Below are 22,876 nucleotides of genomic sequence, written 5' to 3'. Positions count from 1 at the left end.
GCGCCCGCATCTCTGCCTGCAGCCCCTCCGTCCCTGCATAGAAACCAGCGTAATCACCACCAAGGCTCCCGTACTGCACCTTCCAGGTCTGCTGCTGTCCAGTGTGCGTACACTCTTAGCAGGTCTCCATGCACTGTGCTTAAAGCGCGCGCGCACACACTTCTTCTTTCTTAAAGAGGCCGCGCCCCTTCCTCTAAAGTGTCCCCAGCCAATAGCTGGAGGTCACTTACTATTTAAACCACCTCCAACAACATGGAGGTGCCTGTGCAATATTGTGAGTTTGTTCCTAACACGCTTGTCAGTTCTCAGGTCCCAGTACTTGCATCTCAGCCTGCTGCACCCGCCAGTTCTTACTTCAACGGCAGCCGAGTTTACTGCATCCGCCAGTGCTTCCTTCAATGGAGGCCGAGTTGGCTGCACCCGCCAGTGCTTCCTTCAATGGCAGTCGAGCCAGCTGCACCCACCAGTGCTCACCTCAATGGCAGCTGAGCCAACTGCACCCACCAGTGCTCACCTCAAAGGCAGCCGAGCCAGCTACACCCGCTAGTGTGCTCATCTCTCCGTCAGACTGTCCTGTCTGCACCTGCAGTTCCTATCATCTTCTCTGCCTGCCTGCATCTGTTGAACATTTCCCCAGGCTATCCCATCTACCTGTTCCCAGGGATCACCTCCTTAGTCTCTCCACAGACCGGACTGTCATTAGCTGCTGCATGTCCATGGTTGGATTGGGTGAGGCTCCTAGTCACGCCCCTCCAGGTTTTCCTTCGGCTTTGGCACAGTGGTTCCACCACCCAGCTGTTACAGTTTGCACAGGCCATGGAATATGCTGGCTTCTAGGCGTCTTTCATAGTGGACCTATACCAGGAGGTCTCTCGCCAGAAGGATTAGCAGGACAAGATTCTATCCTATCTACGGTCTGTGAACACCTGTCTTGATACACTGGCAGTACCGGCCGCTTCTACACACTCTCTGGCGACAGTTACCACCACAGTGACCCACCAGGCAGCCAGTTATGCACCAGGTTCCGGACCTCATCTGTCGGCTCCTCCACACCTTGTCGGAGATCCCTCCTTGTTTTGGGGGTTCATTAACCAGTGCACATTGCACTTTGAACTCCTGGCTCATCAGTTCACCTCGGACCGAGCCAAAGTGGCCTTCATAATGTCACATCTATCTGGTAAGACCCTAGCATGGCTCAATTCTCTGTGCGAAAGAGTGGATCTGTTCATGTCAGACCTACAGTCCTTCTTGGAAGCCTTTCATAAGGTCTTCGACAGACCGGTCGAGTTTCTTCTGGAGCCTCTACTCTGCTGCAGTTGCGCCAAGGTAATCTCTCCGTGGGTAAGTATGTGGTCCGTTTTCGTAGCTTACTTTCGGAACTCGCTTCGAACAATGAGGCTCTGGTGGCAACTTTCTGGGATGGCCTCTCTGGGTGAATCAAGGGCAAACTGGCCAGCTGGGAGATACCCACCTCTCTGGATAACCTGATGTCTCTCGCAAACTGAATTGACATTAGGTTCCAGTAACATACCAAAGAGGTGAACCGTGAGAGAAGATTGGTACGCCTGGCTCCCACCTTTCAACGACCGATCATTAAGCAAGTTCCTGCTGCGAGTTCTCTGCTTGAACTTATGCTGAGTGATTCGGTGAAGCCATCCAAGCGCCGCCAAGAGGTTCGTTGGGCCGAAAGGACATGCTTTTACTGCGGCAGCTCTGAACACCTTATTCGTTCTTGCCCCGAGAGACCGGGAAACACCAGTGCCTAGGGTCGGTAGGAGAGGCTACCCTGGGGAAGACTTCTACCTCTCAATCGTTGACCTGACTGTGTTTGTCTCCTGCGGCAAAGGGTCTTTTGTTTAATTGGACCACCTGGATTCTGGCTCCGTGGGTAACTTTGTTCAACAGGCTGTGGTCAAGCGGTATGAGCTTCAAGTCCTATGTCTTACGGATCCGTTGGTGATTTCTTCTGTGGATGAAAAGCCTCTTCCCGAGACCATCCAGTTCATCATGGAGCCCGTGGATCTTCAGGAGGGGAAGCTGCATTTGGAGAAGATTTCTCTTCATGTGCTCTCTGGTCTTTCTTATGCTTTACTTGTTGGTCTCCTGTGGCTGCAAAAACACGAACCCGTTCTGGACTGGAGGTCTGGAGAAGTACTCTGTTGGGGCTCAGGATGTCATGAAATGTGCCTTGCTCCCATTCGTCTTGTCCAGTCTCCTACCTCTCCTACTAATTTGCCTGGCCTACCCACGGCATATTGGATGTATTTAGATGTCTTTGACAAGAAGGAAACTCAGACCTTGCCACCTCATAGGCCATATGACTGCCCGATTGACCTCCTGCCGGGTACCTTAATTCCACAAGGCCGAATCTATCCACTCTCCCAGGCCAAGACTCATGCTATGTCCGAGCATGTAAAAGAGAACATCGCTAGGGTATTTATCTGGAAATCCTCTTCTCCGGCCGGAGCTGGGTTTTTCTTTGTGAAGAAGAAGGACGGCTCTCTGCAACCCTGCAATAAGTACCTCCTACCCCTGATCTCCAAGCTGTTTGATCACCTGAAGGGTTCCAGAGTCTTCACGAAGCTTGACCTACGAAGGGCATACAACCTGGTTCAAATTCACTAGGGAGATGATTGGACAACAGTTTTCAACACCCGTGATGGCCATTACCAGTATCCCGCTATGCCGTTTGGACTCTGTAATGCCCCATCTATCTTCCAAGAACAGGTGAACAACATCTTTCATGACCTGCTCTATAAATGTGTGGTAGTATACCTGGATGACATCTTGGTATTCTCTCCTGATCTGCCAACACACATTAGGGACGTTCGCCATGTTTTACTAAGATTATGAAGTATCCGTCTCTACGCCAAATATGAAAAGTTTTATATATTTTACAAATATGAAAAGTGCGTCTTCGAACAGTCCTCCCTTCCATTTCTGGGATACATCATTTCTGAGACTGGTCTGAAGATGGATCCCGAAAAGGTATCCGCCATCATGAAGTGGCCCCGTCCAAACGGTCTTAAGGCTATCCAGCGGTTTCTTGGGTTTGCAAATTATTATCGCCAATTTATTTTGCATTTTCTTCCCGGACTGTTCCTATTTCTGCCATGACCCGCAGAGGAACCAATCCTAAGGAATGGACTCCTGAAGTGGAAGACGCCTTTGTATCCCTCAAGCAGGCATTCTCCTTGGCTCCGGTGCTGCATTGCCCAAACCATAACAAACAGTTCTTCCTGGAGGTGGATGCATCTTCCACAGGGACTGGAGCCGTTCTCACTCTTCATCCAATCGAATGGTGTCCTGCGGATTTTTCTCTAAACTCTCTTCGGCAGAATGTAATTACTCTATTGGCGATAGAGAACTGTCCACGATCAAGCTGCCTCTGGAGGAGTGGCAGTACTTGCTGGAAGGAGCATTGCACCCTGTGGTAATTTACACTGACCACAAGAATCTGGTTTATCTGCAGTCTGCTCAGCGACTTCACCTCCAGCAAGCCAGGTGGTTTTTGTTCTTCGCTCGCTTCAATGTCACACTCCACTTTCGGTCGCCTGATAAAAATGTTAAGGCGGATGCGCTCTCCAGGTCCTTCCAGGTTTCCGACCAAGAGGAGGAGCCTAAACATATCATCGATCCCTCCAAAATAATCACAGTCGCTCCGCTAGACTTCTCTCGTCTACCCGCCGGTAAGACTTACGTGGCTGAACCTGACAGAAAGCCAGTTCTTCTCCGAGAACATTTTTCTAAGGCCATGCCAGACAGAAGAATACAACTCTCCTGATCTCTCGACACTATTGGTGGCCGACACTGCTCAAAGATGTTGCGAATTTCATCTCTGCTTGTCCCTCGTGAGCCCGAAATAAGACTCCCAAACAGCTTCCGACTGGTCAGTAGCTTCCCTTGCCTGTGCCATCCCCTCCCTGGCAGCATATCTCCATGGATTTCATCACGGATCTGCCAGTGTTGGCTGGATGTGCCGACATCTGGGTGTTAGTGGATCGTTTCTCCAAGATGGCTCATTTCATTCCGCTATCCAATCTTCCATCTACACCAGTACTTGCAAAAGAATTCATTCTTCAGATTTTTCATCTCCATGGTCTACCGCTTCACATAGTCTCTGATAGAGGTATCCAGTTTACCTCTCGTTTCTGGAGGGCCATCTGTAAGCTACTGGATGTTGGTTTGGATTTTTCATCTTCTTAATATCCTCAGTCCAATGGCCAAGTGGAATGAGTCAATTAGATACTGACTAATTTTCTCTGGCATTTTGTCAGTGCTCACCACTGTGACTGGGCCGAGCTACTGCCTTGGGCCGAATTCTCTTACAATAGCCACGTGAGCGAGTCTTCAGCCAAATCTCCGTTTTTTTGTGGTCTACGGTCAACACCCCAAAGTGCCGTTCCCTGTGGCTGTCACCTCTGATATTCCTGCTGCTGATTCCCTCGTCAGGAACTTTTCTGAGATCTGGGAGGACACCAAAGCATCTTTGGTGTGATTCTCCGGATCCGGATGAAATGATGTGAGGATAATAGACATCTGGACTCCACTCCATTTTGTCCTGGAGATAAAGTCTGGCTATCATCTAAGTATATGCTCCTCAAGATACCATCCTATAAATTGGGTCCTCGCTTCATTGTGTTCATGATCCAAGGTGGATCTGACAGCTTAAATGCATAAAGTGAACTTTTTTTCCTTTGGCTGTGTGCCAAAGTGTGATGTGATTGCCCCCGGTAGCCATTAGAATTATTACACGTGGTGTCGTTCATTCTAAGTTGCCCCGGTGGTGGTGAGTGGTATCGCACTTTAGTTCTTTGGTTAAGTGCACGTGATTAGGTAACAGGTGTGAATGCTCTATAAATGAGTGTCAGGTGTATCATTCACGGTTGGTTATTGATTGTGTGTTAGTCATTCACAAGGAAGCCTGGGTGAATGAAGGAGCTGAACATCAGTCCTGCGCAGCCTAGCCAGAGGGGACGAGTGGCAGCTAGGTGGTCTGCAAGAAGGGCTGGCATGGCGTGGTGGAGTCAGTTTATGGTGTCGGCAGGAAGTGCTTGCATGGCTTGGTGGAGTGACGACTATGGAGAGAGTTGCACTCAGCATGCTGGACTTGGTTGCTGAGAGCTGGACTCAAGCATGCTTGACTTTTTGGGCAGGAGCTGAACTCAGCTTTGGGACTCTGTTACTGGACTTCTGCAACTGGTGGTGGACTCTGCTCTAAGGCTGCACTATGGTGAAGGATCCAGTTATGGTGATGGATCCGGGTGGAGGAGAAGATGCACATAGGTGGTGGGCTCTGTTGCTAGGAGCGTACGCAACAGAGCAAAGTTAAGTGGTGTTTCCCCTGTTTTGTCATCTTTCCTCATGTGTGTTTTTGTGCAGTGGTGGGATTAGTTTCCGCACCGACCAATTCCCTAGTGAGGGTTTAGGTCAGGGCGAGCTAGGGTTTTTAGGTTCCTGTTGCGCGCCCGGTGCGGAACTGGCATAGGGAACGTTAGGAGTGCAGGGACACTGGCTCAGCGGAGTACAGGAGATCTCCACTTCCCTATTCCCTATCGCAGGGCCCACCATTGTTAATGTTTCCCAGGTTTCCCTTATTGTTTAAATTCGCCTTACTGGAGGCGGGGTTTCCAGACTTGTATATACGTGTAATGTCTAAATTTGCCAGTTGGAGGCGGTGGAGGCGGTGTATCCAGCTGCACGTGTTTATTATTTAAATTCGCCCCACTGGAGGCGGTGTATCCAGGGTCATGTGTGTCATATGGGTTCGCCTTGCGGTACTCGCTGCGTCCAGACACACGTGACCGTGACACATTGGTTCCTTTGAAGTGCTGAAACAGATTAATTCTGTAGCCTACAAACTCAAACTCCCAGCCTCCTTGCGAATCCTCAATTCCTTTCATGTGTCTCTTCTCAAACTTGTTGTTCTCAGTTCTTTCTTTAAGGTTCCTGGTACCACTCTGACTCCTGTCAGCACTGAGGATGTTTTTGAGGTAGAGAACATTTTGGCCACTAAGAAGGTAGGAGGGAAGACCTTCTTTCCTGTGGATTGGAAGGGGCTTGGTGTTAGGCGTCGGATTCCTGGCACTGCACAGCGGGAGTCCAGAGCCCGACATCCTGCGGTCTCCCATTCTTCCTCGACCACTCCGGGTGTTGCTCAGCAAACACGGCGAGCCAGGCTTGCTGCTCAGACTCGCTCTGACAGCCTGGATGTTGCTGCCACCTCTGGTGCAGCAATAGCAGCCCAACCTGCTCTGCAGGGAACTGCTCCTGAGGCCAAGTCCCCATGCCGTGCTACTGGGCATGCCCGCAACTTGACCTCTCACTGGAGAGCAGGGGTCACATGCTCAGGTCCTACGTCGGATCTGATTGGTCCTTCCCAAGCTAATGGAAGGTCCCGGGAGTGCATCGCTATAAAAAGCCCGCATGGCGGCTCGGCGATGCGCTAGTGTAGCATATTATGCTGTGTGTGTATGGTGACGGATGTGTGGACTGGTGACTGACGCATTATGAAACCCCTTCCCTCGGATATTACGAATGGTGACAGAGAGTTGGATAGTCAGTCTCAGCTTGTGGCAAGCTACACGCCACGTGGTCCTCGCCTACACTAGCGTCTGTCGGCGCCCGTGTCTCAGTGCCGACGTCTGCGGCTTTACCTGCCGCTGCGCTGCACTAACCGCAGCTACTCTTGGTCGCTGTTGCGATGCCACACGCAGGCCTCTGTGACATTAACAGAGCCGCGTCTCGGCATCACATTGCCTCTTGCGACTCTGTGCCAGAACAGAGCCGTCCTTAGCGTTCGGGTGACGTTAACCTGAGCGCAGTACCTCATTGATTAGGTGCATCTGCCATTGTTCAGCAGCGGTCTTGTCACCTACCGCACGGTGGACTCCGGGCGGCGAACGCACCTCCTATTATTTTATATTTGGTGCGTTCCGCCGTCCTAACATTTTTTCCTGAGGAGAGGTCCTGGGAGCCCAGGGAGAACATCCATGCCCCCCTCTCCTCCTGGAGAAATTTCTTACAGGCTTGAAAAAGAGGGGGCATAAGGGGGGGTACTGTAGCGCCCACATCTCTGCCTGCAGTCTCTTTCTCCTTGCAGAGAAACCATTGTACTCATCACCAAGGCTCCCGTCCTGCTTCTTCCAGTCTCTGGGAACTCTGCAGCTCCTTCAGGGTTACCTTTTAGTCTCTGTCTTGTCTCTCTGATTAATTCCCTCTTTCCCGGGCTGAGAGTTTTGGTGGGCGGCCCTCTCTTGGCAGGTTAGTTGTGCCAAAAATCGGCAGCCTTGCGTTCTTCTAAGTAGCTGCCTAGCACTCTAAAATTGAAAATGGTGGAGACCTACAAATAACAAGATAGCAAAGCGTTTTCAAGTTACCCTTCCCTCAGTTCTAAATGTAATTAAGAAATGGCAGTTAACAGGAATAGTGGCGGTCAAGATAAGATCTGGAAGACCAAGCTAAATTTTTGTGAGAGCTGCTTGTAGGATTGCTAGAGAGGCAAATCAGAACCCCCGGCTTGCCTGCAAAAGACTTTCACAAAGATTTAGTTGACTCTGAAGTTGTGTTACCTTGTTCTACTTTTCAGACACCTGCCAAAATATGGCCTTAATGGAAAAGTCATCAGAAGATAAGCTCTCCTGTGTCCTCACCATAAAATTCAGCATCAAAAGTATGCAAAAGAACATCTAAACATGCCTTTTTTCCAAGCATTTTTGGAAACAAGTCATGTTGATTGATAGAACTCTTTGGCCATCATGATCAAAGATATGTGTAGAGAATAAAAGGGCACAAAATTTCAGGAAAAAAATAGAAAAATATTCAGAATTGAGAGTCCTCAGTGGTTGATACCTTTTAATGGCTAACTGAAAAGATGGTAACACATTGCAAGCTTTCGAGACTACTCAGGTCTCTTCATCAGGCATAGACTAATACAAAATCTGAAGAGTCACATATTTATGCACAATACAGCACAGAAAAAATGCAATAGATGAGACAAGTGACATGAAGCAGAACTATCATTATGGGAGAGGGAGAAACATAAATATTGCTCCAGTTCATAGATAAGGAGTCCGGATGTTTTATTGTCCTCTGATTGGGGTCTCCTAAAGTGTTGTGATGCCCCCACACGGTCTTAGGAGCAAATTCCTTAATTGATGTAAAAAGACATAAATCCATGCGACACATTCATTCCAGCATTGAGAGGGTCAAAGGTCATCATAAATTTATACTCACAGACTCTTCTCTCTCTCTGAGATGTGAACTTACCTTTCAATACCAGTAATTATGAAATTAGGGAAAAAAGAATGGCTCTACCTGTGGCAAAACATTTTTTTTATCCCTGATCACAGCAACATGGATATGAAATTACTGGTATTGAAAGGTAACTTGCAATGTGTTACCATCTTTTCAGTTAGCCATTAAAAGGTATCAACCACTGAGGACGCTCAATTCTGAATATTTTTCTATCTACTGGCTAACACGGTACAAAGATATACATCTTTCCTGTAGGAAAAAAATATTTTGCCAACCATTAACATAGGAGTTAATCAATCATGCTTTGTGGTTGTGTTATAGCCAATGGCATGGGGAACAATTCATGGGTAGAGAGAATGGATTCAATAAAATTTCAACAAATTCTTGATGCAAACATAACACCATCTGTAAAAAGCTGAAGTTGAAAAGAGTATGGGTTCTACAAATGGATAATGATCCTAAAAACATGTCAAAATTCACAATAAACTACCTCAAAAGGCAAAAGCTGAAGGTTTTACAGTGGCCCTCACAGTCAGCTGATCTGAACATCATTGAAGAATGGATTAAAATCCCTCAAATAAGAATTGAAAGACTCTTGGCTGGCTACAAAAAAAGCTGTGATACATGCAAAAGAGGGTGCTACTACTGTAGGTGCTAACCATGCAGGGTGCCTAAACCTTTTGTAATTTTTAAAATGTAAAAGATGAAAATATATATATACTGTTTGCCTAAAACGCAAAATAAATGTGTCATCTTTAACTTTAGCCCTTTTAAAGACTATTTCATCTTCAACTTGCTTAACTGTTCACAATAACAGGGGTGCCCAAAGTTTTACATGCCACTGTATGTCTATATTTTTCTCACTTCACCAACTTAGGCTATTTAGGCTGAGTGCAGACGGAGTTTTGAGCCCTGCGGATTTTTCCGTGCAGAATGGAAGAAAACCGCAGGTCAAATGACCTGCATTTTTCCTGCGGATTTCTTCCATTTTTCACGCGGTTTTCATGCGGTTTTTGTGCGGTTTTCCATTGCGGTCTTCCCCCTGCGGATTTGGTGACAGGGGAGATAGAAAACTGCACAAAAGAAGTAACATGCTGCGGATTTTGTACCGCAGGAAAACCGCGCGGAAAAATCCGCAGCGTCTGCACAGCGTTTTTTTTTTTTCATTCATTTTAAAGGTACTGTACATCACAATGCGGATATGCAACGTTTCTGCGCGGTAAAATCCGCTGCGGAAACGCTGCAAATCTGCATCGTGTGCACATGGCCTTAGTGTTGATGCATCACACAAATAGGATTACAAAAATATTTACCCACAGGTTGTAATGTAACAAAATAGGTAAAAAGCCAAGGGGGTGAATACTTTCACAAGCCACTGTAACCACCAGTGTATTGAATGATGCTCTTTGCAATGACAACACCTTTAGAAACTAAAATTATTATTATTATTTGTTACTAAATGATTATTACTATTAATAAACTAAAATAGTTTGTTTCGAGGATATCTCATTTTAGTAAACCTTCACTGGGTAAATAGCATTCTTAGTATTGTTGATTTTCATTGACAGGGTTGGACATTCATCACAGAATATAGGCCAGACCCTGAAGAAATAATATTCTATAACAAACCAGCAGCAGAAAACTCAATTTTATTCTGACCTCAGAACCAAACACTTAACCATTTGGTCTTTTTCTCATGGTTTAAGTCACAAATAAATGTTTTTAGCAAAATAAAAAACAAAATGAATATGCATAGTGTATACCATATTGTGGAATATGTTCTTTGTGCAAGTTAGAGAGTGAAAGCTACACTGTATTAACAAATATCATTTACCATAAGTCACCAATTAAAAAAACAAATCCCTGCAACTATAAACCAAAATAAAACTCTTAGGATATATTCACAAGTATGAATTTTGCTATGTTTTTCTTGTATATTGTTCTGTAGTGAAAAAAACACAGCATTTTACAGTATCAGTGGCGAAAGAAATGAGAGTTCTAAAATCTCATTCACAGGGTTCATTCTTTCCGTTGCATTTATTAAGCTGTGGTGCAATTTTTGTTTTAAAAAAAAAAAGCAGAATGTCAATTCCTTCAACGTTTTTGCAGCGTTTTTCACCCATTCAAGTGAAAGGGAAAAAAATAACACAAATAAAAGCCCAACAAAAATACACGTAAAAATACATCAAAATCTTGTCAAAGATGTGCATGTTGTGCACAGCATGTTTCCTGATGACATTCTGTTTTTTGTTGCATAATGTTCCGCTCCAAATACTCAACATGTGAACATACTCTTACTGAGAAATCTACTAAAATGCTGGTAAACATACACACATGGTCAAAATTGTTGGTACCACTCGTTTAATGACAGAAAAGCCCACAATGGTCACAGAAATAACTTGTATCTGGCAAACGTAATAATAAATAAAAAATCTGTGAAAATGAAGAAATGAAAGTCAGACATTCATTTTCATCCATGCTTCTACAGAATTTAAAAAAAAATAAAACTCATGAAATAGGCCTGGACAGAAATGATGGTACCCCTGAAAATAATGTGACAAAAGGGACATGTTAAATCAAGGTGTGTCCACTAATTAGCATCACGGGTGTCTACAATCTTGGAATCAGCGAGTGGGCCTGTATAGAGGGCTACAGATACTCACTGTGCTGTTTGGTGACATGGTGTGTATCACACTCAACATGGACTCTGGTTGGAAGCAAAGGAAAGAGTTGTCTCAGGAGATTAGAAAGAAAATTATAGACAAACATATTAAAGGTAAAAGTTATAAGACCATCTCCAAGCAGCTTGATGTTCCTGTGACTACAGTGGCACATATTATTATTCAGAAATTTAAGCTCCATGGGACTGTAGCCAACCTCCCTGGACATGGCCGCAGGAGAAAAATTGATGACAAATCAAAGAGACGGATAATACGAATGGTAAAAAAAAGCACAGAAAAACTTCTAAACAGATTAAAGGTGATCTTTAAGCTCAATGAACATCAGTATCAGATCGCACCATCCGTCGTTGTATGAGCCAAAGTGGTCTTCATGACCAAGGAGGACACCATTGTTGAAAAAATCATAAAAAAGCCAGACTGGAATTTACCAAACTACATGTTGACAAGCCACAAAACTTCTGGGAGAATGTCCTATGGACAGATGAGACAAAAATTGAACTTTTTGGCAAGTGCAAGGCAGTGACTGATGTTCCCCCCAGGATGCTAGTTGTCTAAGGCAGATTTAGGGAAAACCTGCTCTGGGTTTTTTGTGTTTTGAAACACACCGCAGATGGTAGTGGTGCAGTCCATTTCATTCCATGCCAGGTTTTCCATGCGGCTGGAGGCCACAGGTTGCTAGTTAAAAACCCTGCAGTATAGGGTTTGGGTGTGTCAGGTTCAGGGTCAGTGTCAGGTGTTTGGATGAGTACTGAGCAGAATGCTCTGCAGAGCTTTCACCTGTGTGAGGTAACACAGGCAAGTAGAGCCAAACAGCCAAGGCAGTTGGAAAGCCTGGCACCCACAGCGTACACAGCGATGTAGTTGCTCACAGTATCGGTCTCGGAGGTGGACTGTCTTGTGCCTGGCTGTGAACCTGAGGTAGACTGTCCTGTGCCCGAAGGAGGACTGGCGTGTTTAGTGACTGTAAACTGGAGGATATGGTTCCCAGCTGTAATCCGGAGGATATCGTGTACTGTGTAATGATGTGAGTAGAACATTAACACGTCGGTGCAGTCACTCACAGCAACCGGTCAGAGGTGGACTGGCATGTGTAGTGACTGTAATCCAGAGGATATGTTTCCTGGCTGTGATCTGGAGAATATCATGTGCTGTGTTTTGTTAGCTGAACAATAAACTGTTGTTTTTGCTTTGAACATTGCTGGGTCCCTGCCTCATCACTGCACAGCTTGCTACCGCTGCACTATACAAGGCACATCAGCTCTATGTTCACAGACAGAAAAATGAATTATATCAAGAAAAGAACACTGTCCCTACTGTGAAACATGGAGGAGGTTCTGTTATGTTCTGGGGCTGTTTTGCTGCACCTAGCACAGGGTGTCTAGAATCTGTGCAGGATACAATGAAATATCAAGACTATCAAGGGATTCTAGAGAGAAATGTGCTGCCCAGTGTCAGAAACCTTGGTCTCAGTCACAGGTCATGAGTCCTACAACAGGATAATGACCCAAAACACACAGCTAAAAACATCCAAGAATGGCTAAGAGGAAAACATTGGACTATTCTGAAATGGCCTTCTATGAGCCCTGACATAAATCCTATTGAGCATCTTTGGAAAGAGCTGAAACATGCTGTCTGGAAAAGGCAAGCTTCAAACACAAGACAACTGGAGCAGTTTGCTCTTGAGGAGTGGGCCAAAATACCTGTCGAGAGGTGCAGAAGTCTCATTAACAGTTGCAGGAATCGTTTGATTGCAGTGATTGCCTCAAAAGGTTGTGCAACAAAATATTAAGTTAATCATCATTTCTATCCAGGCCTATTTCATGAGTTTTACTTTTTTAAAAATTCTGTGGAAGCATGGTTGAAAAGCAATGTCTGACTTTCATTTGTTCATTTTCATAGATTTTTGATTTATTATACTTTTGTCAGATTCGAGTTATTTCTGTCACCATTGTGGGTTTTTCTGTCATTAAACGAGGGGTACCAACGATTTTGACCATGTGTGTATCTTTCGTAAAGTTATGTCCTTGCACAACAAGGAATTCCTCACATTGTTCTCTTTAGTACTGCAGAGGTTCACCACCTATCTAGACAAGCTTGTAAAATAACTCACGATTTTGAAAATTTAACATTGGCTTGTGTTTTTTAATCATTTGTCTTATGCAAAGTTTCCCGCATGAATGCTCAACTTTATAGCATCACATGAGAAAATCAGTTGAATTGTTTTTTTTTAAATAATTATTAATTGTCATTACAAATTTAATTAAATTGTCCCTTTGGCTTTAGCAAAATTTGCATAATTGATAAATTCACGAAGGAAACTCACACCTGTCCTACAATCAAGATTATGGAGTGGAGTGGATAAATTGAGATGTTTTGAAAAATTAGTTTTTACTTTTTTATTATTTGTATATCATTAACATTATTATCTTGATTCTGTGATTTTCATAATTCTACGACTCCTTCTTACCGTTGCAATCTCAATGTTATGGAGTGTATCTTATTAAGGAAAAATACCTTTTTCTCTGCTTATGAGCCACTTCTGCACTTACCTCCTAATGTATCATCATTCATTTCAGTTCAGTGGTAAAATATTCTTGAGAAGCAAATAGTTTCTAACCAATCCCACCAAAATCACTCTAACCTTAGTAGTCTGCAATCTGGTTTAGTAGTCTGTAGACTGCCTTCAAGTCGCCTGACGGCCTATGTAGCCAGCAGGAAACGTCCAAAACTGATCTGCACTAGATCCTTGGGGCACTCAAAGGTTAGTATGTGTCCATTTAATATTTTCCACTCACAATCTAGATTCCCTGTCTTTAGAGTGTGTGAAGAAACCCGAGAGCCCTAAGAAAACTCACGCATACACAGGGAGAACCTACAAACTCTTTCCATATGTTGTCCTTGGTGGGATTTGAACTCAGGACCCCAGTACTTCAGAGCAACAGTGCTAACCACTGAGCCTCCATGCTGCCCTTCATCTTTGCTCAGTGACTATGTCTATAAGTTAAAAAGTTGCACCTTAATAAAAAAATATTAATCATCATGAACCCTAGATATGGAATCAAGGACCAAGCTTAGAAAAAGTCAATTTTTCTTGGTCTTGTTTGAGACTTATTTGTGGTTTTGTTTGATTTTCTCTCTGTTGTTTTGCCATTAGATTGTATGCACTGAACACTCCATTAACCATCTCCCCTGGGCTGTTAAACTTGAATTTACTATCCACTTAACTATGTGTTCACATTTAATGACCTAATGATATTTTTAATGTATGAATTAAATTCATGCATATAGAATCTGAGATTAATATTTCTATAAAACGTCATTTGCTGCACACCTATTTTCATTTTACAAACTGTAGTTTTCTGCTTAAGAGACAGAATTCAACTGTTTCCCATAAATCAATCAGAATTAAAAATTCATATTCCCTTTAATGCATCCAAAACCACGAGTAAAGAATATCCCTCACATTGCCAGACCTGCAGGAGTTTGTACACAGAAATGTTTATGACACCTAAAAGCTTTCTTGTCTGTAGAGTCCCTGGATAATAAACTCCATTTGCACCAGTTCCCAGCAAAGGTCAGTTCTGAGAATGATGTCATTGTGTCGGATTTAGGCTAGATTACACAGTGTTGGAGAACAGCACTGAAATGATCACAGCTGAGCAGATTGCTCACTGTAAGAGCAGTCAGAGCCCGCAGGTCTGTCGTGCAACCAGTGCCATGATAAAATATACCTCTGAACGTCTCCATGAATGCAGTTGAAAACCACATTTCACTCTAATAATAACATTACGTGGATGCAATCAATATTAGGAAACATTAAAAAGTACCTGATCCCAGTAACAGCCCCGATATCATACCAGTGGGCCATACCTTCGTTGAAGAAACCCTACTACTGTGGTACCTTTATATATAGGGCCAGAATTTGGGGCAGGGCAATGCATTTTACCCTCTGTGCATTCTGCTCTTCCTTATTTTGTCTTTACCTGGCCTGTCCTATAAATCACCAAATCCATATCCTGAATCCCAGATCAGAGGAATGTTTTACTTATCCATTATAGTTAAGGAAATAGACTATTAGGCCTCATTCAGACCCCCGTTTCAGGGATAGAAAACCTATCCATACTACCCATTACAGTCCATGGGGCTGTCCACATGTGAAAAAAAATGGAAAATCCAGCAACCACAAAAGTAATAAAACATCACATTTATTGGTAGATTAAAACATGAAAAAGAAAAATTAAAAAATCATGATAGTATATCGGTCGACGCGTTTTGAGCTACACTAGCTCTTAATTTTGAAGACTGAAAATCGGTAAAAGAAGAACAAAACACAACGGAGACATGTCTGATTTTGATCTGAAACATAGATTAATATTACACATTCATGTGGGTCCATAAATAACTTGGACAGTAGACTGATGGCATACTAGTTATGGCTCAGTGTCTACTTTTCATTGACAGTTTGTTAAGCGAAGCTTGTGAAATCTCCATTTGTTTTTGTTTTTTTTTGCATACCAGAAAAAGTGATGAAACTCTGATGGTAAAAACTGACAAATACTGATGAAAATCTGATCCACTGCACTAATTGAAATCACTTCTTTTTTACCTATGGGAGAAAATGGATGTCTGAATGAGACCTTACCTCGAGGAATCTATGCAGAAGTCTTTTCTACAGTTATAATAGTTATAGGGCAAAAGCTTAGAACAAGGATGAATGCTCATCGTCACACAATAAGAGAAAAAAGAATGGATCTACCTGTGGCAAAACATTTCTGTATCCCTGATCACAGCAGCATGGATATGAAATTACTGGTATTGAAAGGTAACTTCACATCTCAGATAGAGAGACGAGTTTGGGAGTACAAATTTATGACGAACTTTGACACTCTCAGTGCTGGAATGAATGTGTCGCATGGATTTATGTCTTTTTACATCAATTAAGGAATTTCCTTTTAAAACCTTGCAGGGCAACACAGAACTAGACCCCAATCAGAGGACCATAAAACATCCAGACTCCTTATCTATGAACTGGTCCAATGTTTATATTTATGTTTCTCCCTCTCCCATATTGATAGTTCTGCTTCACGTCACTTGTCTTATCTATTGCATTTTTTCTAGGCTGTATTGTGCATAAATATGTGACTTCAGATTTTGTATTAGTCTAGCCTGATGAAGAGACCTGAGTAGTCTCGAAAGCTTGCAATGTATTACCATCTTTTCAGTTAGCCATTAAAAGGTATCAACTACTGAGGACTCTCAATCCTGAATATTTTTCTATCTACTGGCTAACACGGTACAAAGATATACATCTTTCCTGTTTCTACAGTTATGTTCTTTTGAATAGTCTGTCCCCTAATTTTTGTTTTTCTTGGTACCTGCATGCCTCCCATTTGGCCCAGGTGTTTTATAAATTAGCAGAAGATTGCAAGAGGGCTTCTGCCTATTTTTCTCTCATCATTTTGTTGAGACCATATGGAAGATGAGTTTTTTATCTATTCATTGGTTTTGCCTTTGTGCTGTGCCTTTGCGGTGGTAGGAAATGGAGCTGCGAGGGCTTTGTTTGCAGCTTTGGTACTGTTAGGCACCTGGGTCACTTATGTATTTTAAGGACCTACTAAGAAGTTTGCCGTGATGTGCTAGTTTATACAGAATGTAAACTAGGAAACCTCATGTTCAGTTTTGTAAATTTTTGCTTCATCACTACTTATCCACAGAAAATAAATATGTAAGTTTTGGAAGAGTGGTCCAAGTCTTCTTTTTCTATGGTTATGTTATTGTGCAGGAAAAGCCAAATGGCTAGATGGCTAACCTCCAATGACCTGGATAGGTTTTGCCATAATTGACACACAGTTTGTAGCTATCCTTCCCCTAAAATGTCTTTAAGAGTATATGGAAGGGAAAAATGTCTTACAATTGTAAAGATGGTGCCATCCTTAATACCTCACAACAATACTTCTGTAACAATGGCAGCCTACAAAATACAGCAAGCCACTGTGGCCCAATCACCTGTTGAGTCACAGTTTTCTAATTTTATGACAAACATAGCTAGTCTCTTGCTGCTTTTAACATTTTCTGCTTAAGAACAAATAGAAAAAATAGACACACCCTCCATTACTTGTATACCCATGATTAGGTAATAACCTATTTCTCCAATGAGCAGCGACCAAGAAAAAAAAATATTTAGTATAGTTAGTACAAGGATTTTTTCATTACGCACTCAGGGTGCCTCTTTTTTCAGCCTCTAAAACACCCTGATTTATACTATGAATGCATATCACATTTTAGAGCTACAAAGGCAGATATTAGGTACAATATGTTGCCCAAGATAATTTAGAAAACAATGTTTGTAGTGATATTTTATTCACGGTCTCAGAGGTCATTTTCATGAAAACTTAACATCTCACTTCTGCAATTCTTGGTGTTACCAGACCACATGCGACTTCTGTTGCGCTGTCAACAATCATCTGACCATTACTTCTCCTAAACCGGGATTAGGGTTCTTCAAATGCTGCTCTAGTGTCTGATGTCCACCTTTGGAATGCTCCAGTGTATGGTGGGCCCCATAAATCATTCTCCAGAGTATAGTACTCTCCAAAAATTGCTCCCAACCTTTAAAACAATTAAATAAGTCTCCTCGCTAGGGAATCCCTGTACTCTGGACTCCTCATCGCCCCCATCTTCCATCTCTCTGCACTTGGACTGTTTAGGCAGAGGGCGTACAGACGTGATGTCATCGCACTCTCTGACCAGAATGTCACTGTCAGGAAACGTGGAAGACATCACGGCGGTGGAGCAGGGAGAGGTAAGTATTTCAACTTTGCAAGTGCTGTGATCCTGAGCAAGCAGGGGAGGCCCACTCGTTGGCGACGGCACTGGCACAGGGCCCCTCATAGTATGGCGGTGTGCCTGACGGCGGGTAGGCCCTCCCACCGGCAGAGACACTTTTGCATACTATGAGGGGCCCTGTGCCAGTGCCGTCGTCCATGAGTATGCCCCCCCACCTGCTCAAGGAACCTGCACTTTCATCTGCACCTTCCTCTTTGTCACCGTGTAAGGTGGTATAGTATGCGGGAAGGGGAACCTGAGTTTGATCAGGGTCAGATTCTGGCTGTGTAGAGTGCGAGGGGATGTAGTGGTCTGGGTCAATGTACCAGCAGAATCATCTAGCAGTGGCTGGGCATCAGTGCACTTGTGGCGCCCCCAGGAGTACGGCCGCCACAGTGGCATTACCTTCCTCCTAGGGAGTGTGATGTCATTCTTGGGAGCAACGAAGGATCTCTCTAACAGTTAAACCAACACACAACACAGTTCCCACTCCAGGCAAGCAGGGAGAGCTCTGAACCTGACTGCTGAGGAGCTGCTCTCTGTGGTCGGGAGGAGGGAAGTTAGGGCAGTCTGTGAAGGGAAGGGGAAGTGTGTGGACGTAAGAAGGGGAGCTGGAGAATGAGCAGAGTTAAGGCTCACTCCTATCTGGAGCGCATGGTCCGGATTCCGGTCTCCGAGTTTGTAGGGACACTGACGGTCCTGCAGCAGAAACCGGAGGAAGTAGCAGCTGTAAATGCTCTGTTCTAAGGCTCGGAGGCCCCAGCAGCGACGTGTGTGAGCCAGAAGGAAAAGGCTACGGCTGCCTGCCATACGAGAAAGTTCCAAAAGAGAGTCAACAGGGGGAACTTCAGTGAACTCAGTACTGCGAGTACCTCAGATAAGCGCTAGAACGGAGGCCACACTACCTATCTGCAGAGAGAGAATTCCTAATTTGCTTCCAGGCTGACCAACTCCTTCTCCATCTGTACTCTGGGTCCTGGACGGCACTTACCAAGTACAGGTAAAGGAACTGCACGACTGTGTCTGTAATCTTTCTCCTGCCCTGCGACTACGGCCCTACCTGTGCAGGGCTTCTACATCTTAGCTGCACCACAACATCTGTCCCAGAGAAGCGACATTGCAGCGCTGGCGTCATGTATCATTCACCTATAAACGTTATTCATCCCTTTGCATGGACGCCCAGGGCCACGGACCGGGTCACCACCACCGTGACACATCCCTCTGAGACACCGGCCCGGTACCGATTAACCCCACTGCCCTGGCTGGTGACCCACACTCCATGTCAGATTCATCTTGGACTGGGGAATTCACAATTTGACTTGTTAACCCAGGCATGGTATGTGAAAAGAGCTCCATGGAGTAATCTGTAGTGTGGCCTGCCGCATCCTTCACTTTTGGTAGGGGTGAAGGACACAAGGAAAGGTGTTGTTCCTGACCAGGAACCTCCACTGACAACTCAGTGCTTTTATTTTTTGAAACTTCAGAAGAGGAGGCGATAGAGCTGGAGGCTGTGTCAGCAATGTAAGCCAAAACTTGTTCCTGAAGCTCTGGCTTTAAAAGCGGTTTACCTACTCCCAGAAAAGGGAGTCTTAGAGGCCTTGTGGAGCCAGACGATGATGCAGGCTCAACACCTCCTGCCTTAGGTGCTAATGTGCTTTTGCCACTATCAGCAAATGCACCACCACCATCAGTACCAGCTGGCAACCCCCGCCCACGTTCACGGCCTCTTCCACCATACTTCCTCATTTTTGGGAAAATGTACCCAAAATACCACCAGCTATATGGTACTGTAAAGCAAGGTACAAGGTGTATATAGTATTGGGGAGAATTTGAATCTCCCTAGAGATTTTAGGAGGCTGAACAATTATCTCAGGCCCACTATAGATTACACCTCAATTTAACAGGCTGAAATTGGCTATTGTATGACAAGGTACAAGGTGTATATAGTATTGGGGAGAATTTGAATCTCCCTAGAAATTTTAGGAGGCTGAACTATTATCTCAGGCCCACTATAGATTACACCTCAATTTAACAGGCTGAAATTGGCTGGTGTATGACAAGGTACAAGGTGTATATAATATTGGGGAGAATTTTAATCTCCCTAGAGATTTTAGGAGGCTGACAATGATGCTCTCAGTCCAAGTATGGCAGCAGGCAGCCTAATAAGCAGGACTGCTGCACACAAAAGTGTGGAAAAATGAATGTTTGGTAACTGTGCAGAAAAGAGGAAGAAAAGTATTTTTGCTTTTAAAGAAGCAGTTTGCAAAGCAGTGTGCAAACAGCAATGCAGCTATCAGGGAGCCTTATAAGGCAGCCTAATAACCAACAGAGCTGATGCACAAAAATATAGCCTCCCCTGTCACTGCACACAAACTGTTGTGTTGTACAGTGAAACTCGCTACCAGCAGAAGCAGTTTTTTTTGGTCTTCTTCCCTGCCTAACGCTCTCCCTTATTCTGAATCAGCAGCAGCAACCTCTCCCTATGCTAAGATCGGCAGAAGTAAGATGGCGGTCGGCGTGCACGCCCTTTTATAGCCCCTGTGACGCCACACAAAGCTAGCCAATCACTTGCATGCCCTTCTGAAAGATGGTGGTGACCGCTGCCCATGTCATCGCGTTGCCCACTGTGTGCGTCCTCCATCATTGGCTGAAAAAGGGCGCTGGATGCATCATTTGAAACGCAACTTTGGCGCTCTGGTCGCCGACCTCATGGCCGACCTCACGCTATGGTCAGGTTTCGTTTCATGATACCCGACTTTAGTGAAAGTCGGCGACTTATGAATTTGACCGACCCGTTTCGCTCAACTCTAGTCTTACATTACCATGGGAGAGGTACGCCCTTGCCAAGAGTGCTACGAAACTATCGAGGACTGTGTACTTTTGTAGTGACCAAGTTATTAGTCCATTAGCTCCACAATGTATGGACTTCTCTATACAACACAATTCTTACAAGTACTAGTATATTGCTTTGCCATTATTAACCTCTCTGGTTCTAGTAAAAATATGTTAACAGATGTAAATTTCTGAGTGCTTTATAGTGAAGTCCTGATGCACTTTTACCCCATGTTGGTAAATCACCCTATAGTATATATAGCCATGCTATTATTACTCTACATGTGCCTCATTTCTTGGAAAACAGTTTGATACTCTGGGGCACAAGATGGACAGAAATGCCATTGGACAACAGACAAATAACAATCAATATGCCATTAGAAGGGCATTGAGTTACTTTGGATGCACTCCTAAGTAAAAAGATAAAAATATCGAAGGAGAATGATTGGCATATATAATTTTAGCCAAATATTTTTATATGCATGCAGTAAATCCGATCCCGTGCACTTGAAAGCAGGAGTGTTCTGCTATATGATACAGTGATATGTATAGTGAGAGATTGCCTGTTTTTATGGACATACATATAATGATGTTATTTCCATGGCTTGGATGTACAATCCTCAATGAATCCATTATTCTTCACTTCTTAGCAGATCAGATGTTTCTTAAACATTGTAGTGTATATGTTACAAAAAAGTGGAATTTCCATTATGTTATTTCTAAGCAGTGAGCACGTATAATATGGAGCCAATAGCCATTGCACTATCCAATGAAGTGACAAAAGTAAATGTATCAAGCAGTTCTCTATCTTTAGAGCAAATGCTAAATATATATTAAGACAATACATAAATATCTTTGTGACATTATTGGCTATTCCCAGCCGATAAATCATATTCTTCAAAGGTCCAGAAAACTGCCTGAACCCCATCACAAAAAAAGAATATAATTTCCTTTTGCAGTCGCCTGTGTTCTGTCTAGGGATGGCATAGACAGGATGTTGTAAAACTGATAGGTATAGGGGCATACACAGGAATAGGAAATCCCCAGCCGCCCTCCAGGTCATTATCGATCCTTCTGCCTTAGAAAGGATGTGAATCCCATTTCATTATTTGAGATCATTTTTCATTTTGCTTACCCTTGAATAATCCCGATATTTCAAAGATATTATTAAAAACTGCCTTAACACATAGCTACATTGATCATTTGTTATAAATGGCTAATTCATAAACTAAAAGTCTTATGTCACTGGTCCACAAGTAGTTTACATAGTGAATGTGTGCACAGAATGGAAAAAGAGCTGGAAAATTAGCACATAAATAAGCAGAATAAAGAAAATATAATATGTCATAATACAGAATGCTCTGCAGAATAGACTCAACATAAGAAAAAAAAAATCATATTGCAAAGCTGACAGCTAGATTGACAGAAAAAAAGTTCAAGTTTCAAAATTTCAGAATTGCCTATTTTCGCGTTATTTTACCCAACACTTGCGACCCTGTGCCCAACGCCAACAAATATATATTGGACTATATTGCACATATAACATAGATTGTGTTCTGTGTTACACCACAAAGAAGCTAAGCAAAATTCAGAGTTCATTACTTCCTACAATTCTAAACCAACGCTACGCATTAAAGCAGCTGGTGGGTCGTGGTCGACCGTCGTATTGCAATCTTATTACAAGCCCTAAAAAAAAGCTTTACCTCGTTTAACAGGAACACACTGGAATTGGAAAGCGACATGCAAGTAGGATGCTTCCTTGCAGAAGGAGAGCAGATGAGGAGCACTTGGCAGCCACTGCTCTCAGATCACAACACACAGAGCTTCTGCAAGCTCAGCCCACAGCATTTTGGTCTTACAGGACTTTAGAGCAGACCAGCCCACATGATTCCAGCATCATCATCACCACACTGCTTCCAATCTATGATGTTTAATGGATGGCACAGTAAAAATCTCTGACTGCCAATGTTTCTGAACTGCAAAGATATTCTCTTTTTTTTTATTTTTTTGCTACTTCAAAGCGTATTATGAAAGGCCTGTACAGAAGGGAGCAGGGGAGATGTGGAGGTAACTGATCTGCTTGATTTCTGTGGAGATGTGTAAGTTGGAAAAGCAGATGAGGTAAATTAGAGATTTCCCTAGAATAGATGCAGCGTGGGAGTGAAAGCAGTTGCTGAAGCAGGAAGAGAATATTACATGCCAAAACAGAAATATTAGAAATCATAAACTTTAGATTTTCTGCATCTGTCCATGGCAGGACGGCTACTGTTTGTAGGTGGTAT

General features: G+C 43.7%; 1 protein-coding gene across 1 annotated transcript in view; it reads right to left on the bottom strand.

The window, feature by feature from the left end:
• Positions 1-22,435, bottom strand: part of CACNB3 (calcium voltage-gated channel auxiliary subunit beta 3) — a 343,020-nt gene extending 320,585 nt beyond the window's left edge. Inside the window, exon 1 of the mRNA XM_073563484.1 lies at positions 22,298-22,435. Coding sequence (XP_073419585.1) covers positions 22,298-22,336 — 39 coding nt within the window. The 5' untranslated portion in view covers positions 22,337-22,435. The remainder of the gene's footprint in view (positions 1-22,297) is intronic.
• Between the last annotated feature and the right edge of the window lie 441 nt (positions 22,436-22,876).

The sequence above is a fragment of the Dendrobates tinctorius genome, unplaced genomic scaffold (genome assembly GCF_039654945.1).
Source record: "Dendrobates tinctorius isolate UK_male_01 unplaced genomic scaffold, ASM3965494v1 ptg000388l, whole genome shotgun sequence".
Lineage (NCBI taxonomy): Eukaryota > Metazoa > Chordata > Amphibia > Anura > Dendrobatidae > Dendrobates > Dendrobates tinctorius.
Note: the sequence above shows the minus strand (reverse complement) of the source record. Positions and strands in the feature narration are given on the sequence as shown.